The sequence below is a fragment of the Arachis duranensis genome, chromosome 2 (assembly GCF_000817695.3).
Source record: "Arachis duranensis cultivar V14167 chromosome 2, aradu.V14167.gnm2.J7QH, whole genome shotgun sequence".
NCBI classification, from domain to species: domain Eukaryota; kingdom Viridiplantae; phylum Streptophyta; class Magnoliopsida; order Fabales; family Fabaceae; genus Arachis; species Arachis duranensis.
The window spans coordinates 54,061,052-54,088,144 of NC_029773.3; the positions used below are offsets into that span (position 1 = coordinate 54,061,052).

The 27,093-nt window shown below is 40.1% G+C and overlaps 1 protein-coding gene across 1 annotated transcript in view; it reads right to left on the reverse strand.

The window, feature by feature from the left end:
• The window catches only part of LOC110278175 (uncharacterized), a 21,592-nt gene extending 10,910 nt beyond the window's left edge, over positions 1-10,682 (reverse strand). The window contains exons 1-3 of the mRNA XM_021136384.1: positions 10,392-10,682; positions 9,972-10,265; positions 9,641-9,830 (exon numbers count right to left, since the gene is read on the reverse strand). Of these exons, the coding sequence (XP_020992043.1) occupies positions 9,641-9,830; positions 9,972-10,265; positions 10,392-10,682 (775 nt within the window). The remainder of the gene's footprint in view (positions 1-9,640; positions 9,831-9,971; positions 10,266-10,391) is intronic.
• Positions 10,683-27,093: the final 16,411 nt, after the last annotated feature.

A 27,093-nucleotide genomic window follows, 5' to 3' on the forward strand; every position in this document is an offset into this window, starting at 1 on the left:
TATTATATATTGCTGGAAAGCTCTGGATGTCTACTTTCCAACGCCGTTGAGAGCGCGCCATTTGGAGTTCTGTAGCTCCAGAAAATCCATTTCGAGTGCAGGGAGGTCAGATTACAACAGCATCAGCAGTCCTTTTGTCAGCCTTCTTCAGAGTTTTGCTCAAGTCCCTCAATTTCAGCCAGAATTTACCTGAAATCACAGAAAAACACACAAACTCATAGTAAAGTCCAGAAATGTGAATTTAACATAAAAACTAATGAAAACATCCCTAAAAGTAGCTCAAACTTACTAAAAACTATATAAAAACAATGCCAAAAAGCGTATAAATTATCCGCTCATCAGCTACTGCCATTAGAACCTTCCTCGCCCATGGTTTTACTCCCAACACAACTCTAAGCCCTTGTAATCCTAACGACGACTTTGCAAAAAGATAGAACCAACTAACCTCAGGTCCAGGCAATATAAGACTCAAAGCATACGCTTACCTCTCGTCGAAGGATCCGACCCCGTCGCATCACGTGAATCTAAAGTGAACACACGGCCTAACTGTTGATTCTGAGCCTCATCTCGATTCCTCCCGCGGCGACAATCTCTAACCAAATGTCCTGGTGCGCCACACTTGTAACATAGCTTCTTACCCAACTGGCATGGCCTATCCGGATGGTGGTTCCCGCACTCCTAACATTTCATATCAGAGGAGTAAGCTCTTGACCGCTTCCCTCCACCATATTTCTTGAAGTTTTGTCCCCTCGGTCCAAGGTGATCGTCGAGTTCCCTACTATTATTCCCTCCATGAGTGTTCCTTGACGAGGCTACTGTCCTTGCATATTCTTCAACAACCCTTGCCGTGTCCACCAATTCAGAAAATCTCCTCATCTCCAGTGGAGCCACAGTACGCCTGATATCCTCTCTCAACCCCACTTCGTATTTGATGCATTTTCATCCCTCACAAGATCCAGAAGTACCCTGACTTATCCTCAAGAACCTACAGAGTTCCTCAAACTTGCTGGTGTATTATGCTATAGTCGTGGGCCCTTGCTTCAGCTGTAAAAGCTCCAATTCTCTGGCCTCCCTTAATGACCCATGAAAGTACTTCCTATAGAAAGCTTCCTCGAATAACGCCCAGGTAGTATTCACGTTATGTTGGTGTAGCAATCGGCGCTCTCCTTGCCACCATTGCTGAGTATCTCCCACTAGTTGATAAGTCGCATATTCCACGAACTTGTCATACGGTACATGTTGAGTTAGCAACGCATGCTCCACAACTTAGAACCAGTTGTCTGCTTCAGTATGGTTTGTCGAACCATTGAAAACCGGCGGGTTAGCTTTTCGAAGAGCAGTTAGAGTCCTCGGAACACCTCTCAAGCTGTCCTCAGCACCTTCTCCATTGTCGTTTTTGCTTCTGGCTAGTTGGGTTAACCTCTGCACAACTTACAGAGTCACAGCAGCATTTGCTTCCATGGTGTTTGCCAGGTTCACCATCGCCGCCATGAACTCGGCATGGTTATTAGCCAGTTGCTCATTCCTACTCTCTCATGAACGTGCTCGACCTCATCCGTGAGTAGCCATTGGGTTTCTTGTCTACACCAAACAATCGATATCAAGGTGATCAGTCTCAATATCAAAAGTCTAGTGCTTCAATTATCCCAAACAGGCACTCACAAATAAGCATGCAATGCATATATCAAACAAATAACCTAATAGCATCAAAGAAAAGACACATAGAATATGCAATGAAGCACAATCGGTCCATTCCTCAGGCTCACGAGGAAGAACTGCTCTGATACCACTAATGTAACACCCCAATTAGCCTAAGCTTTACCTCGCATCATAAAGCAAAGATTAATCAAGGATTACAACAGTTCTAAGCTTATACATATGATATATAGGAGGAACAATATTATCTAGAAGTCTGATGAAGGATATAGTTTCAAATCAGGATTTATAAGCGCAAAACGAACTAAAGAAGCCTCTAAATTAACACACAAGAAACAGATGTGATATAAGCAAGGATAATAGTATAATAGTGTAATATTATAAGAAACTAGCCACGGCTCGCGGAGTTTAAGGTGTCTTGCCAAATATATCGACAAAAGGAAATTGAAGTTTAAAATGGCTTATACAAGTTTTGTTTTCTCTCAAATACAAGTCTCTAGGCCAAAATAAAAATGCAAAAGTGAGAGATATATACAAATAAACAAAGGAGACTCAAAAGAAAGAATCCAGATCCTCCACTTCTGTCACCACCCAAACAACTCACCGAGGTGGGTTGCGAGCTGCATCTGAAAAAAACAACAGAAATATGGTATGAGAACCGGAGGTTCTTAGTATGGTAACAATGCCCAATGATGTAGGATATAAGACCCCAAGACACCAAAGGCAATTCTAGACTCCATATCCCTAACAAGAATTCAAGTTTAAAGCATTCTAAACCAAATAAGCATAATTATATAAAACCTTAATGAAACTTAATCCATAGCACCATAAAAAGGTAATATATCATAGAGAATTTATACTCTAATCAAACACCGCTGTCCCACAGCCTTCACCATCCGATCCGCCATGCGATTCCATCGCCACCGCCTTACAAACCTCCTCAATCCCAGTAAAAACACAAGTATATACAATACAAGTAAAACATAAGTAGAAACATATATAGCAATTAATACAAATAGCAATTAGACATGTTATATAGATAGGGAAAACAATATCAAGTCGGCAAAGCATACAAACAGGTAGAAAATGCATATGATGAATGCCTGCCCTACTAGCTGTGATATCACATTATCGGTTCAACTGCCAACCCAACACATCTCAATGGAGATGTTGCCCTTCGGATTCATGGTGTGGGAACCTCCGAGATATAGTGCTCGGATCACTATCCAAGGTTTTGCGCCAGTACGCTCTGATGATCCGAAGGGATGCGAGCGGGATCTATTGCCACCGACATCACATCTAAGCGCAAGCGGGACAAACCACCGCCCTTATGCCGCCGCAGCTACCTCGACAGGTGAGATCCAACCTCGGCCCCTACCGAGCGCAAAGCGTTTCATAATCTTAATGAAAAAGTAGTGTAGTTGTTTTTAAAAAACATTTTTAGTACAAGATGGATCCATCACTTCACTCAGAGTCCCCGACTCTTTTCAACCATTGTTCATTCACATTACAGTTTTGAACTCAACAGTTCCTTAATCCTCACCTCATTCATCAACCATTCATCACATAATATTGAGCCACCTTAAGTACACCAAAAGCCTAGTCCTCCGTTTCTAAATTTCCAAATAATAGCGTCTAAAACCCGTAAATCTTTTCCCATGTTTGAGTATCCAAAAATATGTCCAAAAGTCTTAAAAAAGGTGTTATAGAAGCTTATAACCTTGTTGGGGAGGTAGAATAGTTGAAAACAAAGCAAAATTTGAGAAACAGGGCGTGTGTGTGCGCATGCCCAGGAAAATTTTTAAAAGTGTGCGTACGCACAGGTATCAAAACTTTCAAAATATGTTCACTCGCACAACCTGTGCCAGTGCCCCCAACAGACTGGCTTCCCCAACGTGTGCGTGCACACAGGTCTGTGCGTATGCACAGGTTGCAATTTCACATTGGTGTGTGCGTGCACAAGCTGTGCCAGCACTGCAAGAATATTGCCTGCCTCTGCGTGTATGAACGCACAGGTCTGTGCGTGCGCACCGGTCACAATTTTCACTAAGTGTGCGTGCGCACAAGGATGTGCGTACGCACATACCAGAAAACACAGAATTCTGTAACTTTGCAGAATTTCAGATTTTCAAAACCAACTTTGAATGAACATAACTTCCTCTACAAAATCCCAATTTTCACAAACTTTATATCGATTTAAAGGGTTTTCAAAGATCTTAAGTTCTAGATAAGTTTCATCAAATTTTGAAAACCGAGACAACACTTATGATCAGACAAAGTGAACCAAAATCAACTTTTACCCAAACTCTAAACTCGACTTTCCGTCAAAATCAACCCTGTATATTATATTACACCAAACATACCACATTTTTACTTCATCTTTCCTCATTTACAACATCACATCAAAATATTACATATATCCAACCATGTTAACAATTTCCAACTACATTACAAATCAATCAACATTAATATCACATTTATCAACACAATTCACTCCTCAAATTCACAATCCTTCATACTCATCATATCCACATCAAGCATTACAATTAAACTCAACATTCATCAAATCATCATATACCATCATTCAACAACTTAACAACCATTCAAATCCAAACCTATGCTATGGGTCACTAGCCTAAGTGTCCATGAATATTATATACAACATAGAGAAAATCAAAACCATACCTTGGCCAATTCCCTTTATGAACCAAATGAGTTTTCAACCAAAATCTAACCACCAATGCAACTCCAACAAGCACCAACAAGCTCCAAACTTACAATAATCAAACTATATATGCACAAACCATCATAAATCAACCTAGGGCTCAACGTAAATCAAAATTTTACAAGAGTTCAAAGCTTCTTACCTTTTCCAATAGCTTTGGAAGCTAAAACCCAATGCTAGGCAAGGATTAGGGTGAACCTAAATATCCAAAATCACAAAAACTCACTTACTCAAAAACCCTAAATACCCAAAATTTTGAAGAGGGGAACTGGGAAGATTTAGTGATTACTTCAAAAGTTTCTTGGATGGATTTTCTAGAACTCTTCACAAGGAACGCATAGCCGCAAACGGTGCGGTAATCGGAGCTCTGTAGCTCAACATATGAGCTTAGGAAGAAGATGATGAATAGTAACCATGGGGGTTTGTTCTCCATTTCTTTCTCAGCTGGGTGTGTGTATGTTTGAGTTTGTTATGAGTGTTTGGCTTCATTAATGAACCCATTATATATGTTGGGCTTGGGCCCAACTTGAGCCCAGTCCAACCCGTTAGCATTTTTAGCCCGTTCGGCCCAACTTTGGGCAAAACCTTTAACACTAACACCCGGTTTTCCATCTCTAATATTTTTCTAAGGTTTTCGGCTGTTTTCATTGCTTCTCGCACAACACCGAGCAGACTTGGACCGGTTCAACCAGTTCGACTGCTGGTTCGCGGTCTTCTACGGTTTTTCGCAGAAAACACATTTTCTGACTCAGAAAGACCCACTGAGTCCAAAAATCATATTTAAATCTCCAAATTCTCATCCTAACTTTCCAGAATTTAATTTGGGCATTTAAAAGATTTTATGCGTGAAAAATCGGGTTCTTACATCCTCCTTCTTTAAAAAGATTTTTGCCTTCAAAAATCTGAATCACGCGATGGGATACACACACACACACACACACATATATATATATTCTCCATGAAGCATCCTACTCTCAACGTTGCTAATCAAACAAGTTGCCAAGGCATCTCATTCACCATCGTCCTATCGTATTGATGTTCTCTCTCGCCAACTCCTCCATAAAACAGTTCACTCGGATAGGCAAAAAATGAGCGGACTTGGTTAAGTGAACACCTATAACCCAAACCGCATCAAATCCTAGCCTAGTCCTCGGCAAATCGGTCACAAGATCCATCGCAATTCCTTCCTACTTCCACTGAGGAATCTCAAGAGGCTGTATCATTCCTGACGGCTTCTGATGCTCTATCTTCGCCTTCTGACACGTCAAACACTTGGATACCGCTGTAGCTACATCACCTTTCATCTCAGGCCACCAGAACATGTTCTTTAAGTCTTACTACATCTTCTCCCTTCCGGGATGAATAGGAAATCTACTGTAGTGAGTTGCCGACAACAAGTCTTGCCTCAACCTCCCGACATCCGGTATGCAAATTCTTCCCTTATATCTCCACAATCCTTCACCATCCTTAGTGAAATCCTCACACTTTTTATCACCAACTGGTTGAGAAAATTTATGAAGCTTCCACTTATCTTACTGAGCCCTCTGAATCTTCGTCTTAAACGTGCTTGAAATCTGCAACTGGTCCAAACAAGTTCTTCTGGCAACCTCACCAATGTCCAGCTTAAGATCCACAACTTATCCACTAGCTCCTCTTCCTTGATTTTTATCCAAGAAATTGTTAAAGATCTCCGACTCAATGCGTCTGCTACCATATTCGCCCTTCCAGGATGATAACTTAGTTCAAAATCGTAGGCCTTAAGCAACTCCATCCATATTATCTAACGTATATTAAGCTCTTTCTGATAAAAAAAGATGCTAAACCTCACTCCATACAAGTGGTGCTTCCAAATCTTTAGTGTAAACACAAATGCCGCTAATTCCAAGTCATGATTTGGGTAGTTTATCTCATGCGGCCTCAGTTGACGCGATATGTAAGCCACCACATTCTGGTGTTGCATCAACACGCAACCTAAACCCTTCAGAGAAGCATCACAGTATACCTCGAACGGTTTATGCAATTCCGGCAAGATCAAAACAGGTACTGAAGTTAACTTTTGCTTCAAAGTCTAAAAACTCTTTTCACACTCCGACGTCCAAACAAAGGCACTTCCTTCCTTGTCAACTTCGTCATAGGTAGTGCAATCCGGGAAAAGCCTTCAATAAATCTCTGGTAATATTCGGCTAAGCCCAAAAAGCTTCTGACTTCCGTCACAGTCGTCGGTCTTTCCCATTCCATCACCGCTTCTACCTTAGAAGGATCCACGGTTATTCCTCCTTTGCTCACCACGTGACCTAAGAACTTCACTTCCCCCTTCCTGAACTCACACGTCGATAACTTAGTGTACAACTTCCGCTGCGTCACTCTGATTTTCATCATTAAGAAACCGAAAGTTTTCCTTAAACCAAATACCGATTTTGTAATATTTTTCAGAATCTTTAAAACAACTTTAATCTAAATAAGTCCATTGTTAAAACCTTATCAAAATAGCCAAAAACTTTTTATTTGTAAATCAAACATTTTAAAGCATGATTTGCCTAAATTCATCGAAACCTTTAAATCAAAACCTTTCCATTTGAATCCTTTTTGTTAAATTAAAATTTACAAAAACCAAAATCACAAGTGAGCAAAATCTTAGGACTCACTTTTTTTTTTAAATCGTATCATTTGACCAAAGTTCCAATCTTAGTTTCAAAACCAAATCATTCAAAACAGTTCATTCTAGACAAGATCACTGTTGAGTTTTCTGATAGGAGTCAAAATAGTTTACTCGGAAGTTGCCTACTTTAAATCATGATTTTCTTAAATTAAAACTTTCCAAACTAAATCCATTTCGACATGAGAAATTTGGAAACCATTTTCACAATTGAACAAAATCAGAGGACTCACCGTTTGTTTAAACCATATCTCTTAAATCAAGAATTCCGACTAACTTTCAAAATCGAATCATTTAAGCCAAAGTCCCAAACCAGATTAGAAATCATTCTAAACCTTAAAACCGCAGAAATCATAGTTAGAAACCGCAAAGACGTCAGTTGGTACTTCCATTACTACTAGTGATGAACCGCCCCCATCACCCATGCAGGGAGTCGCCAAGACTTCTAGTCATACCTGTAAATCATTCCGGCACTGATGAGGAAAAAACGATTCCACACAAACTCGCCGGCAAGGGTACCGGGTCGCATCAAGTAGTAATTACTCACAAGAGTAAGATCGATCCCCTAGGGATTGATGGATTGAGATATTTTAGTTAGGTGATGAATTTAGTTAAGCAGAAAGTTGATGATTTGAGTGAATTGTGATCAACAGAAGCTAAATTGCATGAAAATAAAAGGGAGAGGGGAAATTAACAGAATCTAAAGTGCAGAAAATATAAATTGAGCTGAAACTTAAAGTGAAAGTAAGGTAAATGACTGAAACTTAGATTGTAAGAAATGTAAATAGATGAAGCTTAAAGTGCAAGAAATCTAAATCACTAAAGCTAAATTGCTAAAAAATATAAATTGCTTAAAGAGTACAAGGGATTTGGGTGCTGGGATTTAGAATTCAACAAGAACATGGAAATTAAAGCAAATTAGAAAGCTATTAGATGAATGGACTCAATTCAGTAGCAAAACAGAAAGGAAAATTTCTTGAAGAAACAAACAGCAAGAAGACTTGATTCAATTATGAAATTCTTAAAGATAATCTGAAAATCGAAGAAGAGAAATGAGATTAGAAAGCAGATCTAGATCTCAATTGCTCTCTTGATCAAGCAGAAAATAATTGCAGAAGAAGTCAAAAGAGAAAATAGCAAATGAAACTTAGATCCAATCCTTAGAACAATTGAGATGAAGGGTGAAAGATGATTCTCATATTTAGAATCCATGAAGCTCTTCAAGCTCAATTCAAATTCCAAGAACAGATAGCAGAAGTTGCAGAAGAAAAGAAAATGAAAACAGAAAGCTAGATCCAATTCCCAAAATTCCAAATTCAAAGACAAAATGAAAATTCCAAGTGAAAATTAAAAAATGAACTAAAGGTAAAAAGTCAAAAGTGAGCAAAAAAGCTCCTCTACAAATCAAATAAACTCTTATTTATACAATTTCTATTTTTTGTTTTCAGAATTTGGAGTGGGCTTTTCAAGTTGGTGAAGAAGTGGATCCAAGATGGCTTTTCATTGAAAATGGACCAAGGGCCACCTCCAGTGGAGTGCTCAGTTTTGTAAAGAAACGTAGCGCTACTATGCCTTCTATTTTCCTTGTGCCAAGCCTTCCAGTGTAGCGCTCGGTGAAGAGTTTTAATGTAGCACTACACTTAGTGCTTTTGTTTCCCTTTTCGAGCCATGGCCGTCCCATTTTGGTAGCAATTTCCTTATGCCAATAGCGCTTAGTGAGGTGAACCAACGTAGCGCCCTTTCTATGCGTGTGTGCCCCTCTTCGAACCTTACTTGTTTCATTTTGGGAGCTTCCTTGTAATGTAGCGCGTAGCACTCCTTTATGTGCCTGGTTCCCATTTCAAACCTTACTGGCTTCAGTTGTGAATGTCGCACTTCACTTTTCTTCACAGGGAGGCCCGAAAAAGTTAAAAGAGTTAACGTAGCGCTCTTGGTTTTGGGCACTGGTGCCTTGTAGTTGAGCGCTCAGTTTGAACACACAACGTAGCGCCCTTGGCCTTGTGTCTTGGTGCTCCCAACTAGCGTTCAATTTGTGAACACTCCGCTCAATTAGTGAGCGCTATGCTTGGCCGTGGTTAAGTGCCACCCTTTTATATCATGACCACACTTTTATATCATGGCCACGCTTTTGGTTGGGCACACTTTCATGGTTCCTTCTTTTCTTCACCATTTCTTCACCTTCAAGCAACCAAAAAAACATATCAAAGTATCACTAAATTCACAAGGTTTCTAAATCATTCATAAAATCAACTAATTCTAGCTTAAACCCTATGATTTTGTGTCAATTAATTGATGGTTGATTGATTTAACATAACCATACACATTCACTCCAAATCACTTACTTATAATGCAAGAAGGTGCATAAAACCTAATGAAACAAGTGAGAATTGCTTGAAAAGCTAGCATAAGATGACTTGTCATTAGGCACGTCCACTCTGATCGTTTGTCATCACTGGCCCGACATCCTCGGCTACCGCCATTAGAACCTTCTTTGCCCATGGTTTTATTCCCAACACACCTCTAAGCCCTCGACGACTTTGTAGAAAGATAGAACCAAACTAACCTCAGGTCCAGGCAATATAAGACTCAAAGCATACACTTACCTCTCATCGGAGGATCCAACCCCATCACATCACGTGCATCCAAAGTGAACAAAAGGCCTGACTGTTGATTCTGAGCCTCATCTCGGTTCCTCTCGCGACGATAATCTCTAACCAAATGTCCTGGTGCGCCACACTTGTAACATAGCTTCTTACCCAACTGGCAAGGCCTATCTGGATGGTAGTTCCCACACTCTTGACATTTTATATCAGAGGAGTAAACTCTTGACCGCTTCCCTCCACCACATTTCTAGAAGTTTTGTCCCCTCGGTCCGAGGTGATCATCGAGTTCCCTACTAGTATTCCCTCCATGAGTGTTCCTTAACGAGGCTACCGTCCTTGCATATTCTTCAACAACCCTTGTCGTGTCCACCAATTCAGAAAATATCCTCATCTCTAGTGGAGCCACAGTACGCCTGATATCCTCTCTCAACCCCACTTTGTATTTGATGCATTTCCATCCCTCACAAGACCCAGAAGTACCCTGACTTATCCTCGAGAACCTATAGAGTTCCTTGAACTTGCTGATGTATTCCACTATAGTCGTGGACCCTTGCTTCAGTTGTAAAAGCTCCAATTCTCTGGCCTCCCTTAATGACCCATGAAAGTACTTCCTGTAGAAAGCTTCCTTGAATAACGCCCAGGTAGTGTTCACGTTATGTTGGTATAGCAGTCCGCACTCTCCTTGCCACCATTGCTGAGCTTCTCCCACTAGTTAATAAATCGCATATTCCACGAACTTGTTATATAGTACATGTTGAGTTAGCAATGTACGCTCCATAGCTCGGAACCAGTTGTCTGCTTCAATATGGTTTGTTGAACCATTGAAAACCGACGGGTCAGCTCTCCGAAAAGCAGCTAGAGTCCTCAGAACACCTCTCAAGCTGTCCTCAGCACCTTCTCCATTGTCGTTTCTGCTTCTGGCCGGTTGGGTTAACCTTTGCACAACTTCCACAGTTGCAGCAGCATTCGCTTCCATGGTGTTCGCCAGTTTTGCCATAACCGCCATGAACTCGGCATGGTTATCAGCCAGTTTCTCATTCATACTCTCTCGTGAACGTGGTCAACCTCGTCTGTGAGTGGCCATTGGGTTTCTTGTCTATACCAAACAATTGATATCAAGGTGATCAGTCTCAATATCAAAATTCTAGTGCTTCAATTATCCCAAACAAGCACTCACAAACAAGCATGCTATGCATATATAAAACCGATAACCTAATAGCATCAAAGGAAAGACACACAGAGTATGCAATGAAGCACAATCGGCCCATCCCTCAGGCTCATGAGGACGAACCTACGACAATTCTAAGCTCATACATATGACATATAGGAGGAATAATATTATCTAGAAGCCTGATGAAGGATATAGTTTCAAATCAGGATTTAAAAGTGCAAAACAAACTAAAGAAGCGTCTAACTTAACACACAAGAATAAAAGTGATATAAGCAAGGATAATAGTATAATAGTGTAATATTATAAGAAACTAGCCATGACTCACGGAGTTTAAGGCGGCTAGCCAAATATACCAACAAAAAGAAACTGAAGTTTGAAATGGCTTATACAAGTTTTGTTCTCTCTCAAATACAAGCCTCTAGGCCAAAATAAAAATGCAAAAGTGAGAGATATATACAAATAAACAAAGGAGACTCAAAAGGAAGTATCTGGATCCTCCGCTTCTGTCACCACCCAAACAACTCACTGAGGTGGGTTGCGACCTGCATCTGAAAAATACAACAGAAATATGGTATGAGAACCAAAGGTTCTCAGTATGGTAACTGTTCCGAGGGTTACCTGATACTGTAGGTCGATCTCGGACGAGATCTTCTGTACTGGTCGGAGCAGTTGTGTTCGACTTGTTGGACTTGGTGATGGTGCTGATCCTTCGTCACCGGAGGGTGGTGGTACCTGCAAGGGACTCTGATGCTTAAGTTAGCAAGGGTATTAAACAGGTTTTATGTAGAATCAAAGTATGAGTTATACTTGGGTGCTCTAGCGTATTTATAATAGCGTAGAGTGACCTTCTTAGATAAGATAAGTTAGTTATCTTATCTTATCTTTATCTTTTGAGTGAGGTCATCTTATCTTCAAGGGAACCGCCCTTCTCTCTATAGGCTTGGGCTGCCTTAGGTTTTGGGGCGTGGTCCTCCGTTTGGGCCCTTTTTGGGCTTTCCTAGTGATTTGACCGAGCTCTTTGAGAAGAGGTCAGATTGTCCTGACCTGAAGAGGTCGGTTGTCTTGTCAGTAGAACATCCCGGGTTGGACAGCTCAACCCAGGGTATGAACAGTGCCCCTGCTCGAGCTCGGTCTTCTATTTTGAGGTCGAGTTTTCAATTTTAGGTCTTTCGATCCTTTTATGGTGAAGCCAAACTCGAGCATTTTGTCGACGTCTTCTTTGTAGGGTTCTCCTTTGAATGTGGAACGTTTTCTTTTGAATTTTCATTCTTTCGAAAACGCGCGTCTCCCTGCTTTGGGAATGCGCGAGGGTTTAATAACCTCATTAATGCTTTTAATGCTCCATTTCTTTGTTTCATTTTGAACTTCTAAAAAAAACGGTTTCTCTTCCCTGTTTCTTTGCTGTAACTTCCTCCCTTTTTCTCACTTTTAGCTTTTGCCTGGGGCTTGCATTTTCGTGTTCCTTTCTGTGATGTCCTTTGGTGTCGTTCGTTGCTCAAAAAGGTGATTCGGTCTCTCCATCTTCAATTTCTTCGAAGTTTTCTTCTCTGTTCAGGTTGGTTCTTCTTTTTATTTGTTTTTATTTTTTGGTAAACGTTTCGATTTTGAGAAAGTTTCGATCTTTTCTTGAAAAAAGTTAGAAAGTTTAAATCTTTCTTTGTTGCTTGTGGCTGATCATTTCTGCAACGTGTGCCATTTTAGGGCTTCTTCAATTTGTATGAACTTTTTACTTTTCTTGATAGTTGATGCTCTTAGGGCTTTGAATGTTGTTACTGCTTCTGATTGTGCCCTCTGGTTTGAAATGAACTTGCTTGACTCTGAGAAAAGATTGCATTTTTTTATCATTTTCCATGTGGCATGCTTGATGTTGATATTTCCACTTGCTGATAGACTGTTGTATGATGATCTTTTTGATGATGTTTTATGATTGTCTTTATTTTTTCGAAGTGTTGTTGTTTAAAGGAGGGTTTTTTCCGTTTGAGAGATGCCAAGATGTAGACTTGAAAATTTTCCTGAGTCCTTATTCCTTTGCTGCCTCCAAAGGATGCCCCTGGATCTTTTGGCATAAGTTCTAGGATTTCCTTTTGTTTGCTATACCTGACTTCTTCTCGTTTGCATGCTTTTAATCTGAGTTGTATCTATTTGTGCCCGAGCTGCTCTCGTTGACTTACCCAAGGTGTTTGATTAGTACCTCAAGTAGTTTTAGTAATCCATCTTTTCTTTGATTTGTAGGACTAGTTGGCCATGTCTTCTCGTACAAATATTGTAGAGATGTCTTCTAAAGTTCCTGAGGGGATGTCCGATTGGCTGGACTATCTTGTCTTAATGTGTGTTTCCGTTGTGGATGCTGAGTTTTGTGTAGAGTTGAGAAAACATCATAGGGTTTGTGGTAGCGGTGCCCAGGAGAGGGATTATGAGCTTGTAGCACCTGACTCTGACGAGAGGGTTTGTTTTCCAACCTCGGTCGAGGGAGAGCGTCCTTTCTTCTACACCTATGAATATTTCTTTAGCCAGTTGAATATTACTTTTCCCTTTACTGCTTTTGAGACCGACTTATTGTGGTCGTGTAACGTTGCCCCATCCTAGCTCCATCTGAATTCCTGGGGTTTTGTTAAGATTTTTCAGCTACTTTGTCAAGAGTTAGGCGTCAAACCTTCTCAGACTCTTTTCCTCTATCTTTTTGTTTCGGCCAAGCCCGGGGCTACTTCCAAAAAGAAAGCTTCTTGGGTTTCTTTTAGATCTGCCCAGGGACATAAAGTTTTTGCCATGTATGATGAGTCCTTTAAGGACTTTAAGAACTATTTCTTTAAAATTCGAGCTGTTGAGGGGGCCCGCCCCTTTTTTCTTAACGAGAATGATGAGCCTGTTTTTCCTCTGGAATGGCAAAAGAATGTGACAGTGTCTTATTATACATGGGAGATGCTTGACGAGGTTGAGCGGGCTTTTGTAGTTGTTCTAGAGGATATATGGGGGGGAACCTCCCCACCTTGATACCAAAAGGTTTTTGGGAGACCCATCCCTGGTCTGAACTGCATTGGGTACTGTCTGACTTATTTTTACCCTTGTTTTTAGCTTTGCTTCCTATTATTTTGCATTTGTAACCCATTACTGTGGTTGATTCTGTTTTTCAGAGATGTCTAAAAATAATGACTCCATGACGGCCTTCAAAAAGGCAAGGAAGGCTGCCGCTGCTCAAAACATATCAGCCAAGGTGGCAGGAGAGGGGTCTTCTCAGGTTCAGGTGAAGCCACCCGTGCCGAGTTTACCTGGCCCGAGGAGGGTGATCCCTACTCCCCGAGTTCATCTGGCTGACCCTTCCCCACAAACTTCAGCTGCTGCTTCTGGCGCTCCTCCTTCGAAAAAGCAAAAAACATCTGAGCCCTTTAACCTTGATGCCCATGATTTTGATGCCGTTGAGTTTGTTGACCAGCACATTGCCCCCTATAGTGGTCTTTCAATGGATGATGTGTCCATTCTTCACCATCTAGAGTTCATAACTAGAAGTAGTGTGAAGATGACTCATATGGGTGCGGCTCTTTTTCGAATTGCTCAGGGTATCCTGGTTCATGCTACAAAATCTTTCATGGAGGAGGCTAAGTCGGACTTTGATAGGATAAAAGGTTTGAAGAAGGAGCTGGAGGTAAAGTTGGCGAAGGTGGAGAAAGAATTAGAGGGTGAAAAGGTGAGCTTTGTGGCCTTGGCGGCTTCTGTGAAGTTGGCTGAAGACACAGCGTTGAAGCACAAGGAGAGCTATGTTTCAGCCTACAGAGAAGTGGTGCATCTCAGGGGTGATTTAGAGACTGCCTGGGATGATTATACCGAGCTCCAGGGTCACCTTGTGGGCAGCATGACTGCTGCTTATGATAACTTAAAGGAGCAGGTTCGGGTTCTCGTACCTGAGCTCGACCTTACTCTCTTTAGTCTTGACAATGTTGTGCGGGACGGTAAGATTGTCCCTGACGACCCTGATGATGATGATGTTGAGCTTCCTCCTGCGCTTGCCGCCAAAGCTTCTATCGTGTCGACTTCTTTAGCTCCTTCAGCCGGAATTGAGTCAGAACCTGTTTGTCAAATTTTGAATCGGGAGGATGGGACAGTGGATGCTATGCCCCTCTAGACTTGTCCTCCTTCGCCCTGTGTTGATGCAGCTCTTGGGGAATCTCTGGATCCTCTTTAGTTATTCTTGATATATTTGTGTATGGCCCTGCCTGTGGGCTTTTGAATTTTTTTATTTTTTAAATGGTGTTTTTTGACTCTGCTACTTTTTTAGTTGCTTGTTTAGCAACTTTTATTTTGAAAAACAAAGTAGTCTCCGAGCTCTTGGGGCTGACTTTGGTAGCCTCTTGAGTTTGTTATTATCATATCTTGTGCTTTTTTTGCCATATGCTTGTCTGCACCTGCCTGGAACCTTTCCAGGTTTTTTGGGAATGTTGGAACTTTGTCGACCTCTTTATCTTTCATACTTGTGGCTCGACTTCTCTAAGGTTGTGTGCTTGGATCCAACTTGTGTGTTGGTTTCCTAACTTTGGCCCGAAGTTATTTCTAGCAATCTGTTTTGTTTGGACCTTTGTGAGATCCTTGTTGGGGCTTTACTTTTTATAACCTGCCTGTAGGAGGCTGACTTCACCATATCGGGTCTTTCTAAGTTACTTCTGTAATCCTCTTTTTTGGACCTTGTTCAGGTCTCTTTCAGGGATTGCTTTTATAACTTTTATGTTTTGGACCGACTTTGTCATGTCGGGCCCTTCTAATTTTTTTCTGTAATCCTCTTTCTAGGACCTTGTTTAGGTCTCTTTCAGGGATTACTTTTATAACTTTTATGTTTTGGGCCGACTTTGTCATGTTGGGCCCTTCTAAGTTAGTTTTGTAATCCTCTTTCTTGGACCTTGTTCAGGTCTCTTTCAGGGATTAATTTTATAACTTTTATGTTTTGGCCCGACTTTGTCATGTCGGGCCCTTCTAAGTTATTTTTGTAATCCTCTTTCTTGGACCTTGTTCATGTCTCTTTCAGGGATTACTTTTATAACTTTTATGTTTTGGGCCGACTTTGTCATGTCGGGTGACGATCGGATTTCCTATCGGTAAAGAAATTCACAAATATAATCGCGTTGTAAGTATAGCTACTAGACCAACAAAAAGACCTTTCATACAAACGTTTTGGTTGTCACAAGTAACAAACTCAATAAAATTTCTAAACCGAAGTATTCAAACCTTGGGTCGTCTTCTCAAGGAATTGCAGGGAAGTATGATTTATTATTGGTTATGGAAAACGGTATTTTTGGGTTTTAAAAATGTTTGAACAAGAGAAATAAATTGCACAAATTAATAAATTAATAACTAATAAAACTCTTGGTAAGATATGAAAACTGGAAGTCCTATCCTAGTTATCCTTATCAATGGTGATGAGAATTATATTTTTGCTTCCACTCATTCAACCTCTAACTATGAAGGTAAGTCAAGTGGACAAATCAATTTAATACCTAAAGTCCTAGTCAACTCTTGAGGAAAGACTAGAGTTATAGGAATCTAAATCAATCAGCAAAGATAACAATTATCAATCACGATGAGTTTGACAACTCAAGAGTTACCAATTAATCAACCCAAGCCAAAAGGGAAAAATCTAAATTATTTATATAATATATAGAAGAAAGCAATCATGAGTCTGAAATACCTCAAATTATATTAAATAAAGATTTCAATTCTAACATGGAAAAGTTCATAAAAAAATAAAAGAGAAAATAAATAAAAAGAACATTGAACCTGTGATGGAGAAATAATCCCAATATGATAAATCCTAATCCTACTCCTAAGAGAAAGGAGAGAACCTCTCTCTCTAAAAACTACATCTAAATCCTAAAAATATGTATGAATGTATGTTGTATGACCTATCGATGAATGGATGGATTCCCCAATTGATAGCCTTTAATTTGTGTGGCCCAAAATCATCTTCAGCGCATTCTATAATTTCTGCAGATCGCGCAAGTCACGCGTCCGCGTGGGTCATGCGGTCGCGTCATCTAGAGTTTTGCTCTTCCACGCGATCGCATCAATGACGCATCCGCGTCATCTGTGTTTCGCGAGTCACACGTTCGCGTCATGCACACGTTCGTGCAAATGCCATTTTTTGCTAAGCACGCATTTGCGTCGTCCACGCATTCACGTCGCTGCTAGTTTCTTCAAAAACTCTATTTTGTGCTTTCCTTTTATTTTTGTATGTTTCCTTTCCATCCTTTATGTCATTCCTGCCCTATAAAACCTGAAAGTACTCAACACACAAATGACGGCATCGAATGGTAATAAAGGATAATTAAATTTAATATTTTTAGAGCATAGGAAACATGTTTTCTCATATATCATAAAACAAGGAAGGAATTGTAAAACCATGCAAATTCATATGAATAAGTGGATGAAGAATTGATAAAATCATTCAATTAAGTACAAGATGAATCATAAAATAGTAGTTTATCAACCTCCCCACACTTAAACATTAGCATGTCCTCACGCTAAATCCAAGAGAAAAGAGTAAAGGTAAAATGGTGGAATCTCATGCAATGCAATCTATTCTAAATGCAAACTACCTAAATGAGTCATGCAATTCTCGTTATTATTCACTTGTATATAAAGCTTACATGTAGTTAAATTGATTCATATCTTCAAGGAATCATATATGTACAATTAAAGCCAAATCATATTAAAGCACAGTTACAATTGAGTTGAGTTAAGATAGTTCACAACTTGCAAGACAATTTAATAATTAGATATGGATATATGCGATAGAGCTATTGAACCCTCACTGGATCTTGTGTTTACTCTCTAATCACTCAGTGTTTGGGGTTAATCACTCTCTTCTTTTCTAGTCATACTTTTCTAAAACCTTATTTTTCATCAAACCAATCAACAAATATGGAATATAGACATACAAAAATCATGAGGTCTTTTCTCAGGTTGTAATGGGGCTAAGGTAAGGGTAATGGTGTACATATAAGGCTTAAGTGAGCTAACAAAAGTGAATCCTTGATTAGTCTAAGATCTCACTTAGCATACATACTTTATAATTTCAAAGTTCTCCTACCTAGCTACCCAAAATTTCCCACTTTTGTATTACATGCTCATGCACCAAATTTAATTTTTGAATTTTATCCCATGTGCATTGATTATTTTTATTTGCATTGGGTAATTTTTATATCGCCTTATTTAAATACTAAAATTTTATTTATTTATTTATTTATTTATTTAATGCACATGGTAATTTAATTATTTTGATTTCACATGAGCATGCTTCCCAAATTTTGAAATAACTTATTCAATTTAGATCCCTACTTTGTTTCTATCATCCCATGTTCCCATAAAATTCCCCACACTTAAATTGTACACAATACCTATCTTAAGCTAACTAAGGATTCAACTTGGGATTTTTATCTTGTTTTTCTGCTTAAAGCTAGTAATGTGGTTATAAAACAGAAGAGGGGGTTAAAAAGCTCAAGGGGGTTAACAAGGGTGATTAGAAGGGTAGGCTATTTAGGATAAGTGAGCACAAATACAAATAATAGCCTCAATCATCTCTTGGTATGTATCTATATTCTATATTGGACATATAGATTAAAACAAAATAAAGATTGCAAGCATAGAAAAGAAGTGCGAAACACACAGGAATAAAATTTATGGTTTGATGTAATTATACAATTAAGCTCAAAAACTCACGGGCTGTGTGTTCTCCAGCTCAGAAATCATATATCAATTATGTATTTCATGCAAGTAGAAATCAAAGGTTTCCATTCAACTCAATGTAAATCTTAGGGTGGCCCTTAAAATCTTAGTGTTCTTTCTTGAAGAAATGTTGTTAACTAACTAACATGTAATGCTATATATACAAGGTGTGTGGATTGTTTTTTATTTAAAGTTCCTAGTTTACTCTTTTATTTTCAATTAAACCAAACTATCATATGCTAAAAGGTTAAATTATACTAATTAATCCACTTAATATATAACTAGTAGACTAAAAAGTACAAATTAAGCTAAAATATCTAAGATATATACAGCCCAAAGTGAAAAATGGAAAAATATAGCAAAATCAAAAAAAGAGAAAAATGTGAAGATAAAATACAGAAAATGAACAAAATAAGATAAGAGTCTGTTGTGGTTCACCCAAAAATATATGCCAAAGATGGTGAACTCCCCACACTTAAATAATAGCATCGTCCTTGATGCTCACTCAAACTGGGTGTGAAGAAGTGTCATCTCCAGAAGGATGTGCTGCTGGTGTCTCAGTGGTAGGCTGACGGTCTACAGTCTCCGTGAGTGTAGGAGGAGCGGTCTACTGAAGCAGAGGCTCTGTTTGTAGAGAAATCTCTGGATCTGCAGCCTGTAGTTGGTGGTGCTCCTCATGGTGTGGTGCAGTGTGCTCAGGTCCTCCCTGCTCAGCCTGGGTATGTGCCTCCTCCTCATGATCGCTTGCCTCCTCCTCAGATGTCTCTAATGGTATGTCGGGCTCGGAAGGGATGTCGCTACCGGATCAGATAATCAACTTGAGGTGCTCACAGTGTCGCTTGTGGTGACGCTCAAACCTCTCATAACGTCGCCTGTTGCGACGTTCAGACCTCTCAAATTGCTGCTGGTGGCGATGCTCCATCTGGTCTAAGCGGTCAAAGAGTCGGTGCACCGGAAGATAAACGGGCTCAGGAGCAGGTGGGGATGCAGTGGACGGAGCTGGGGCAGTGGATGCTAAAGGGGTAGCTGAAGATGTAGCTGCCTCAACAGAGTCAGTGAGAAACGGAGGTTGGTAGCCAAGAGCCTAAAACTTCCTACTGTGAGGGATGATCTTCCTGCAGTCCGCGGCGGAAGGCTTTTCATCAGTAATTTCTCAAGGTACCTCAGCTCGGTGACCCGACTGAGTAATCAAGAATGGAAAAGGGAGGGTGCCTCTGACATGGACCCTGGCCATGTAATACCGGATGAAGCGACGAAGATATAGGTCCTTACCCTCCATCACATACCAGATAAGGGTAATCATAGTAGTTGACACTTCAGTCTCATGAGTGCTTGGTATTACGTAGTTACTCAGAATCTGTTGCCAAAGTCGAGCCTCATCATTCAGATACATTAGCCTGATTCCCTTAGGTACCAGTGTGCTCTTTCCCATGACCCATGGAACAGTAGGATCAAGAGCTATAGTCCTTTTCACGGCTTTCCAGTCAAATCTCATGAATCTCATATCCTTCTCAGCCCTTTGGTAATCGTCTGGTTGATCTGATTTAGGTGGGAGCTGGAGGATGTCTTCTATTGCTTCCTCAGTGATCAGAATCTGTTTGCCTGTGAGCTGTACTGCATCCAGAGATGTTTTAAAGTAGTTACAGTAAAATTTTTGGACTCAGGATGAGTTGATCTCAGTCAAGTTTCTCTCCAGGAAGAACCAGCCTCGTTGTTTAATCTGCTCTGAAGTATATTGCTTGAGTTCTTCTAAAATTTTGAGTGTCTTTTCCAGGTATAGGTTCCTGAATGTGGCAAAAATTAGGTACCGCAGCTCACAGTATTTGTTTGCAAATTTTATTGGGTCAGCCGCAGGTACCAACTGATCAGCTTTTTCCTGCGGGGTAAAGTTCTTCTCCCACCAGGAATCATCATGAAGAATGTCAAGGATGGCCATAGAGGATTCGCCTCTTTTTCTTTTGCCAATGGTTGCTTTTCCTTTTCCTTTGCTTTGAGTGTCAGACATCCTAAAGGCAGAAATTCCAGCATATAATTGAAGAATAAAAGCAGGAAGATAAGTAGGCAAATAGAATATTCACAATATAAGCACAGAGTGGCAAAAGAGCAAGAGAAGCATGAATTGAGTCAAATATATGTGCATTTTGGATTGTATTCGAGTGAAAAAGTCTGGAAATAAAAATTACAACCCAAGATACATGATAAGTGGAATTCATGTTAATTAGGAAAAATAATGATCATGCCCTGAGTTAGAAAGTTAAAGTAGTCCGGTAAAAAGAGAAGTTAGAAAGTTAAAATGGTTAGTAGGTAAAAAGGAAGTTAGAAAGTGAAAATAGTGAGTTAGTAAAAAGAAGGTCAAAGCATGTGGCATGATAATGGGTTTCCTAGGTAACAAGAGATTCACAAATTTAAAGAATAATCAACTCATATTCAAGCAAGTATTTCAGGTTATTGATGATAATTCATATAGATACAAGAGTTGCAAATTAAAATGAAATCATCAACAAGGTAGTTTATTAACCGGGGAATCAAAAGGAATAAGAATGCTAGCCCGTGCATTCATGAATTGGTTTGGTTGTAGCCAAGTAGTGCAAAATTCAAAATTACCAAAATCGATACATGAATGGGAAAAATGAAACAATTTTGCAGAAAATTGGGCAGCATTCCGACTAAAATTGGATGTTCCCGGGAAATAAACAGCAGGAAAAATCAGTTCATATAAAATTAAATAAAGATGCAAAGAGACACAAATAACATGAACATGAACGAATAGTGTAACAACAGCATGAAACATGGAAGAACAATATATGAACGATATGATCATTACAGCAAAATCAGAATCGTGAAATAGATAAAATACGTAGCAAGAACGGCGTAATTATCAGGCCTAAATCCACTAACCACATCCTAGCTACTTAACCACCTAGAATCCACTACAAACATGCATCTCTAACTATCCTAATTTGAATAGAATCTGAAAAATATACAACTAACTATGAACGATAGAGAAATTGGTGCACGGTGGAACCTGTGATGTGTATGAACAGAGGTATGGAATAGAGAGATGGTGGGAATGCGATGGCGGTGTTGCTGACGCGGCGGCAATGGAAGGGGTGGCGCGGCGGTGGTCTGAGGTGGTGGCAAGGGAGGGTTGTAGTGCTAGGTTAGGGTTAAGGGAGGGGTAGGGTAGGAAGAAGGGGGTGAAGGTTGTGGGGCTATGGTCGTCGGCGGTAATGGGAGGCAGCGCGGTGGTGGTGGTTTGGGTAGGGGCGGTGGTAGAGGGGAGTGGAGGAGAAGGAAAGGGGGTGAGGGAAGAGAGGAAGGGGGCGAGAGGATGGGGCTGTGGTGGTGGTCAAGAAGGTTGCAGAGAAGGAAGGAGAAGGAGGGGGAATGGGGGCGCGGCGGGTTAGGGTTTCGCGTGGGTTAGTGTAGTGGATTTAAATCCACGCGATCGCGTAAGTTGGGTGAAAGATATGTGACGCGGACACGTGAGGCACGTGAGGCACGCGAACGCGTCGCTGTGAATTGTGCTAGACGCATAGTTTCAGCGTCGTTTTGGTGCAACTCTTTGTTTCCATTTAGGGGGCCATAAAATCCACACGATGCGGACGCGTCGCTCATGCTTTCATGGGATTAGTGATGTGTAATTGACGTGTTCGCATCAGGCGTGGGCCGTTTTATGCTAAACGCACACCAGCCGCACGATTCCAGCCCAACTTTTTGGGTGTTGGATTTTTACACTGATTTCCATTCCACGCCCATGTGTGGCCTGCGCACTCCCGTGGGGTTTTTTATTTTTTTATGCAGTATGCAGAATGCAATGAATGTTATACACAATTCCAGGTTCAATCAAAATTCAAAAACAGACTAAAAATAGAAAAGGAACGATCATACCATGGTGGGTTGTCTCCCACCTAGCACTTTTAGTTAAAGTCCTTAAGTTGGACATTTGATGAGCCTCCTGTTATGATGGCTTGTGCTTAAATTCATCCAGAAATCTCCACCAATGTTTGGAATGCCAATAGCCTCCGGGGTCCCAAACAAGGCACGTAAAGCCCTTGAGCAGTTTCAAACAGGTTTCCCGGCTCCCAGGGTGTTAAATGTCAGAATAGATTCTAGGATCCCAAACTTTACTTTTACACCCGTTTTTGTCTTGATCTGCATTTTTCCAGCCGGGTGATAAGTAATCTAAATTCTCACTGTAGTGACCAAACAGCTTCCGAGATCCTTTCAATTGAGCTTGACACCAATCCTTGCACCTCAAATTGAAGTGTGAAACCTCATTGAATCTCTTATACCAGCTCTGAGTGTGAGTCATTTCTCTTTTACTCTTAAAGACGCAAAGAACTCTAAGATGGCCATCTGTTTCAAGTAAACCATACTCAAGTGGAAAAGTAAAGATAAAAGCTAAGGTTTTTACCCACTTGAAGTTTGTATTGGGTGGTAATGGCCTTGGAATAGGTGTTTTCAGTGGTTTTGCAAGCTCTACTCCCTTGTGGTCTTCTGTGAATTCTTCCACTTCTCTGCAAATTTCTTCCATGTCAACCATGTCTTGATCAAAGTCTTCGATATCTTCCTCATCACTTGAGTCATAATTGGGAGGTTGAGAAAAGTCTACCTCTGCATTTTCTTCATATTCAGTTGGGAAAGATTCTTTTAGCTCAAAGAATTCACTTGCAGTTGCAAGTTCATTACTAAGAGAACTTGACTTGTGATTATCATTCTCAAGGAGACTTGCATCTTGGGTTGTTCCATCCAGTTCTTCATGAGGTAGCTTCTTTGGGGGTTGTGCACTATCCTCCTTAGCATCAATTGTAACGTCCTTGACGGAATTTTCCATAACTCTGGATTCCCATGGAGGTTCAGCGTCTCCTAAGTCTTCAACCAGTACTTCTTCTTCTTGGATAATTTGGGCTTCCTCCAATTGTTCCAGAACAAAGTCATGCTCCTTACTGTTCACTGGAGTTTCTAGTGTCTCCTTCGTACTACGTTCTTCATTAGATTCTCCACATGAAGCCATGGGGATTCCTTGAGTGTCCGAACGTCTAGAAGATAATTGATTTATTGCTTGCTCCAGTTGATGAAGGGTTGCATGAAATTGATCTACTAATTCTTCGAAGCGAGCCTGTGATTCTTAAGGTGATGGATATGGACATGGTACATAGGGAAGTGGTGGTTCTTGGAGTAATTGGATTGGAATTGGGGCGGATAAGGGTCATACAGTGGTGAATGGTGAAAAGGAGCTTGTGAGTGTAGTGGTTCGAAGCTATGTTGAGAGGATGGTCCATAAGCACAGGGTGGGGCTTGTTGGTAACTACAAGGGGGTCCACCATATCTATCAGCTCGGTATGCATCGTAGAATGGTCCTTGTCCATGATATCTAGGAAGGTGTTGTTGCCTAAAATGTTGATCAAATCCTCTGGGCTCCATCCAACTTTGATTGCTTTGACCGTAATGCATAGTCCTGTTATAGCTTCCATTCCTTTCAACAACAGTAGAACCAAACTTAAAGCGAGATGGTGAGAACTCATAGTAGCTAATAGAAATAAAAAGGGAAAACAAAAACAAATAAACAAGTAAAAGAAAAATATTTACAATAACCAATAATAAGGCACACGTTTGCAATTTCCCAGCAACGGCGCCATTTTGACGATCGGATTTCCTATCGATAAAGAAATTAACAAATATAATCGCATTGTAAGTATAGCTTCTAGACCAACAGAAATCCTTTCGTACAAACGTTTTGGTTGTCACAAGTAACAAACCCAATAAAATTTATAAACTGTAGTATTCAAACCTCGGGTCATCTTCTCAAGGAATTACAGGGAAGTATGATTTATTATTGGTTATGGAAAACAGTATTTTTGGGTTTTAAAAAGCTTTGAACAAGAGAAATAAATTGCAGGAATTAATAAATTAATAACTATTAAAACTCTTAGCAAGATATGAAAACTGGAAGTCCTATCCTAGTTATCCTTATCAATGGTGATGAGAATTATATTTTTGCTCCCACTCAGTCAACCTCTAACTATGAAGGTAAGTCAAGTGGACAAATCAATTTAATACCTAAAGTCCTAGTCAACTCCTGAGGAAAGACTAGAGTTATAGGAATCTAAATCAATCAGCAAAGATAACAATTATCAATCACGAAGAGTTTCACAACTCAAGAGTTACCAATTAATCAACCCAAGCCAAAAGGGAAAAATCTAAATTATTTATATAATATATAGAAGAAAACAATCATGAGTCTGAAATAGCTCAAATTATATTAAATAAAGATTTCAATTCTAACATGAAAAAGTTCATAAACAAATAAAAGAGAAAATAAATAAAAAGAACATTGAACCTGTGATAGAGAAATAACCCCAATAAAATAAATCCTAATCCTACTCCTAAGAGAGAGGAGAGAACCTCTCTCTCTAAAAACTACATCTAAATCCTAAAACTATGTATGAATGTATGTTGTATGACCTATCGATGAATGGATGGATTCCCCAATTTATAGCCTTTAATTTGTGTTCTCTAGGCTCGGATCTGGATCAAAATGCAGCCCAAAATCATCTTCAGTGCATTCTGTAATTTCTGCTGATCGCGCAAGTCATGTGTCCGCGTGGGTCATGCGTTCGCGTCATCTGGAGTTTTTCTCTTCCACGCGGTTGCCTCAGTCATGCGTCCGCATCATCTGTGTTTCGTGAGTCACGCGTTTGCGCATATGCCATTTTTCACTAAGCACACGTTCGCGTCGTCCACGCGTTCGCGTCGCTGCCAGTTTGTTCAAAAACTCCATTTTGTGCTTTCCGTCCATTTTTGTATGTTTCCTTTCCATCCTTTAAGTCATTCCTGCCCTATAAAACCTGAAAGTACTCAACACACAAATGACGGCATCGAATGGTAATAAAGGATAATTAAATTTAATATTTTTAGAGCATAGGAAACATGTTTTCTCGTATATCATAAAACAAGGAAGGAATTATAAAACCATGCAAATTCATATGAATAAGTGGGTGAAGAATTAATAAAATCATTCAATTGAGTACAAGATGAATCATAAAATAGTGGTTTATCACCGGGCCCTTCTAAGTTATTTCTGTAGTAATCCTCTTTTTTAGGGCTAGCCATACCTCTTTCCAAGGATTTACTTATAACTTTGGTTATTGCGACAGGTCTGACTTCTTTACGTCGGCCAGTCTTTAAGTTATTTTTTTTAGCAATCCATTTTATTAGGACCTCGTTAGGTCTTTTCTATAGACCACTTTCGATAACTTCTTGCATTATTCTGTTTTCATCTTTGCCGATTTTGTAGAAATTGGGTTTTAACCCTCGTTTTTTTGACCTTTTAATGAATTTGGTTTTCATCTTTATTGGTCTTTATCATGATCGTGTAGTGAATTTGACTTTCACTTTCTGCCGATCTGTAGCTTTATAATCGGACGATGAATGTTTCAGATTAATGCGGCTTGAGAATTTGTAGAAGATCTAAATAGATTTTATTCAAAAAGAAATACAAATATATACATGCGGGAGGTTTATCCTCTAAGTCGGGTGATTTGTTGGCTTGGACTTCTGGAAGTAGATAGAGTTCTTCCCTTTGAAGTTAGGAGTTGGCTTTTTCACTATAGTAGATCACTCTAGGAAACCCTTCTTCAACCTCTACTGGGAACATTGCCTATATTTCGTACGCTAATCGGAAGGGTGATTCTTTTGTGGTGGAATGTGGCGTTGTTCGGTATGCCCATAGGACTTGTAGGAGCTCCTCAGCCCAGGCTCCCTTTGCATCCTGTAGTCTCCGTTTCAGCCTAGCCAATAAGACTTTGTTGGCAGCTTCGGCTTGTCCATTGGCTTGGGAATGTTCTACGGAAGTGAATTGTTGTTTTATGTTCAAGTCGGCCACCAGCTTTCTGAAGCCTGCATCCATGAATTGGGTGCCATTGTCTGTGGTAATGGAGTATGGAACCCTGAACCTTGTGACAATGTTCCTGTATAGAAATTTTTGACTTCTTTGAGCAGTGGCATTAGCTAGGGGTTCTGCCTCGATACACTTTGTGAAATAGTCTACCCCTACTCTGAGGAATTTAACTTGTCCCAATCCCTGAGGAAAGGGTCCAAGAAGGTCGAATCCCCATTTTGCGAATGGCCAAGGTGAAGTCACGCTGATGAGTTCTTCTGGTGAGGCTATGTGAAAGTTGGCATGTTTTTAACATGGTGGACATGTCTTTACGAACTCTGTGGCTTCCTTCTGTAGAGTTGGCCAATAAAATTCAGCCCAGAGTACTTTTTTGGCGAGTGCTTGCGCTCAGAGATGATTGCCACAAATGCCATTATGTACTTCTTCTAGAACTTTCTTTGTGTTGGAAGTCGGCACACATTTTAACAACAGTATTGAAATCCCTCTTTTGTATAGAGTGTCGTTTATGATAGTGTAGTATTGTGCCTCTCGTTTTAACCTCTTTGCCTCCTTTCCTTCTGTGAGGAGTGTTTCTGTTTTGAGGTAATTGATTATGGGAGTCATCCATCCTTGATTCTGACCTGTTATGGCTAGGACTTTTTCTTCTTCCAAAATTAATAGGTTTTGCAGAAT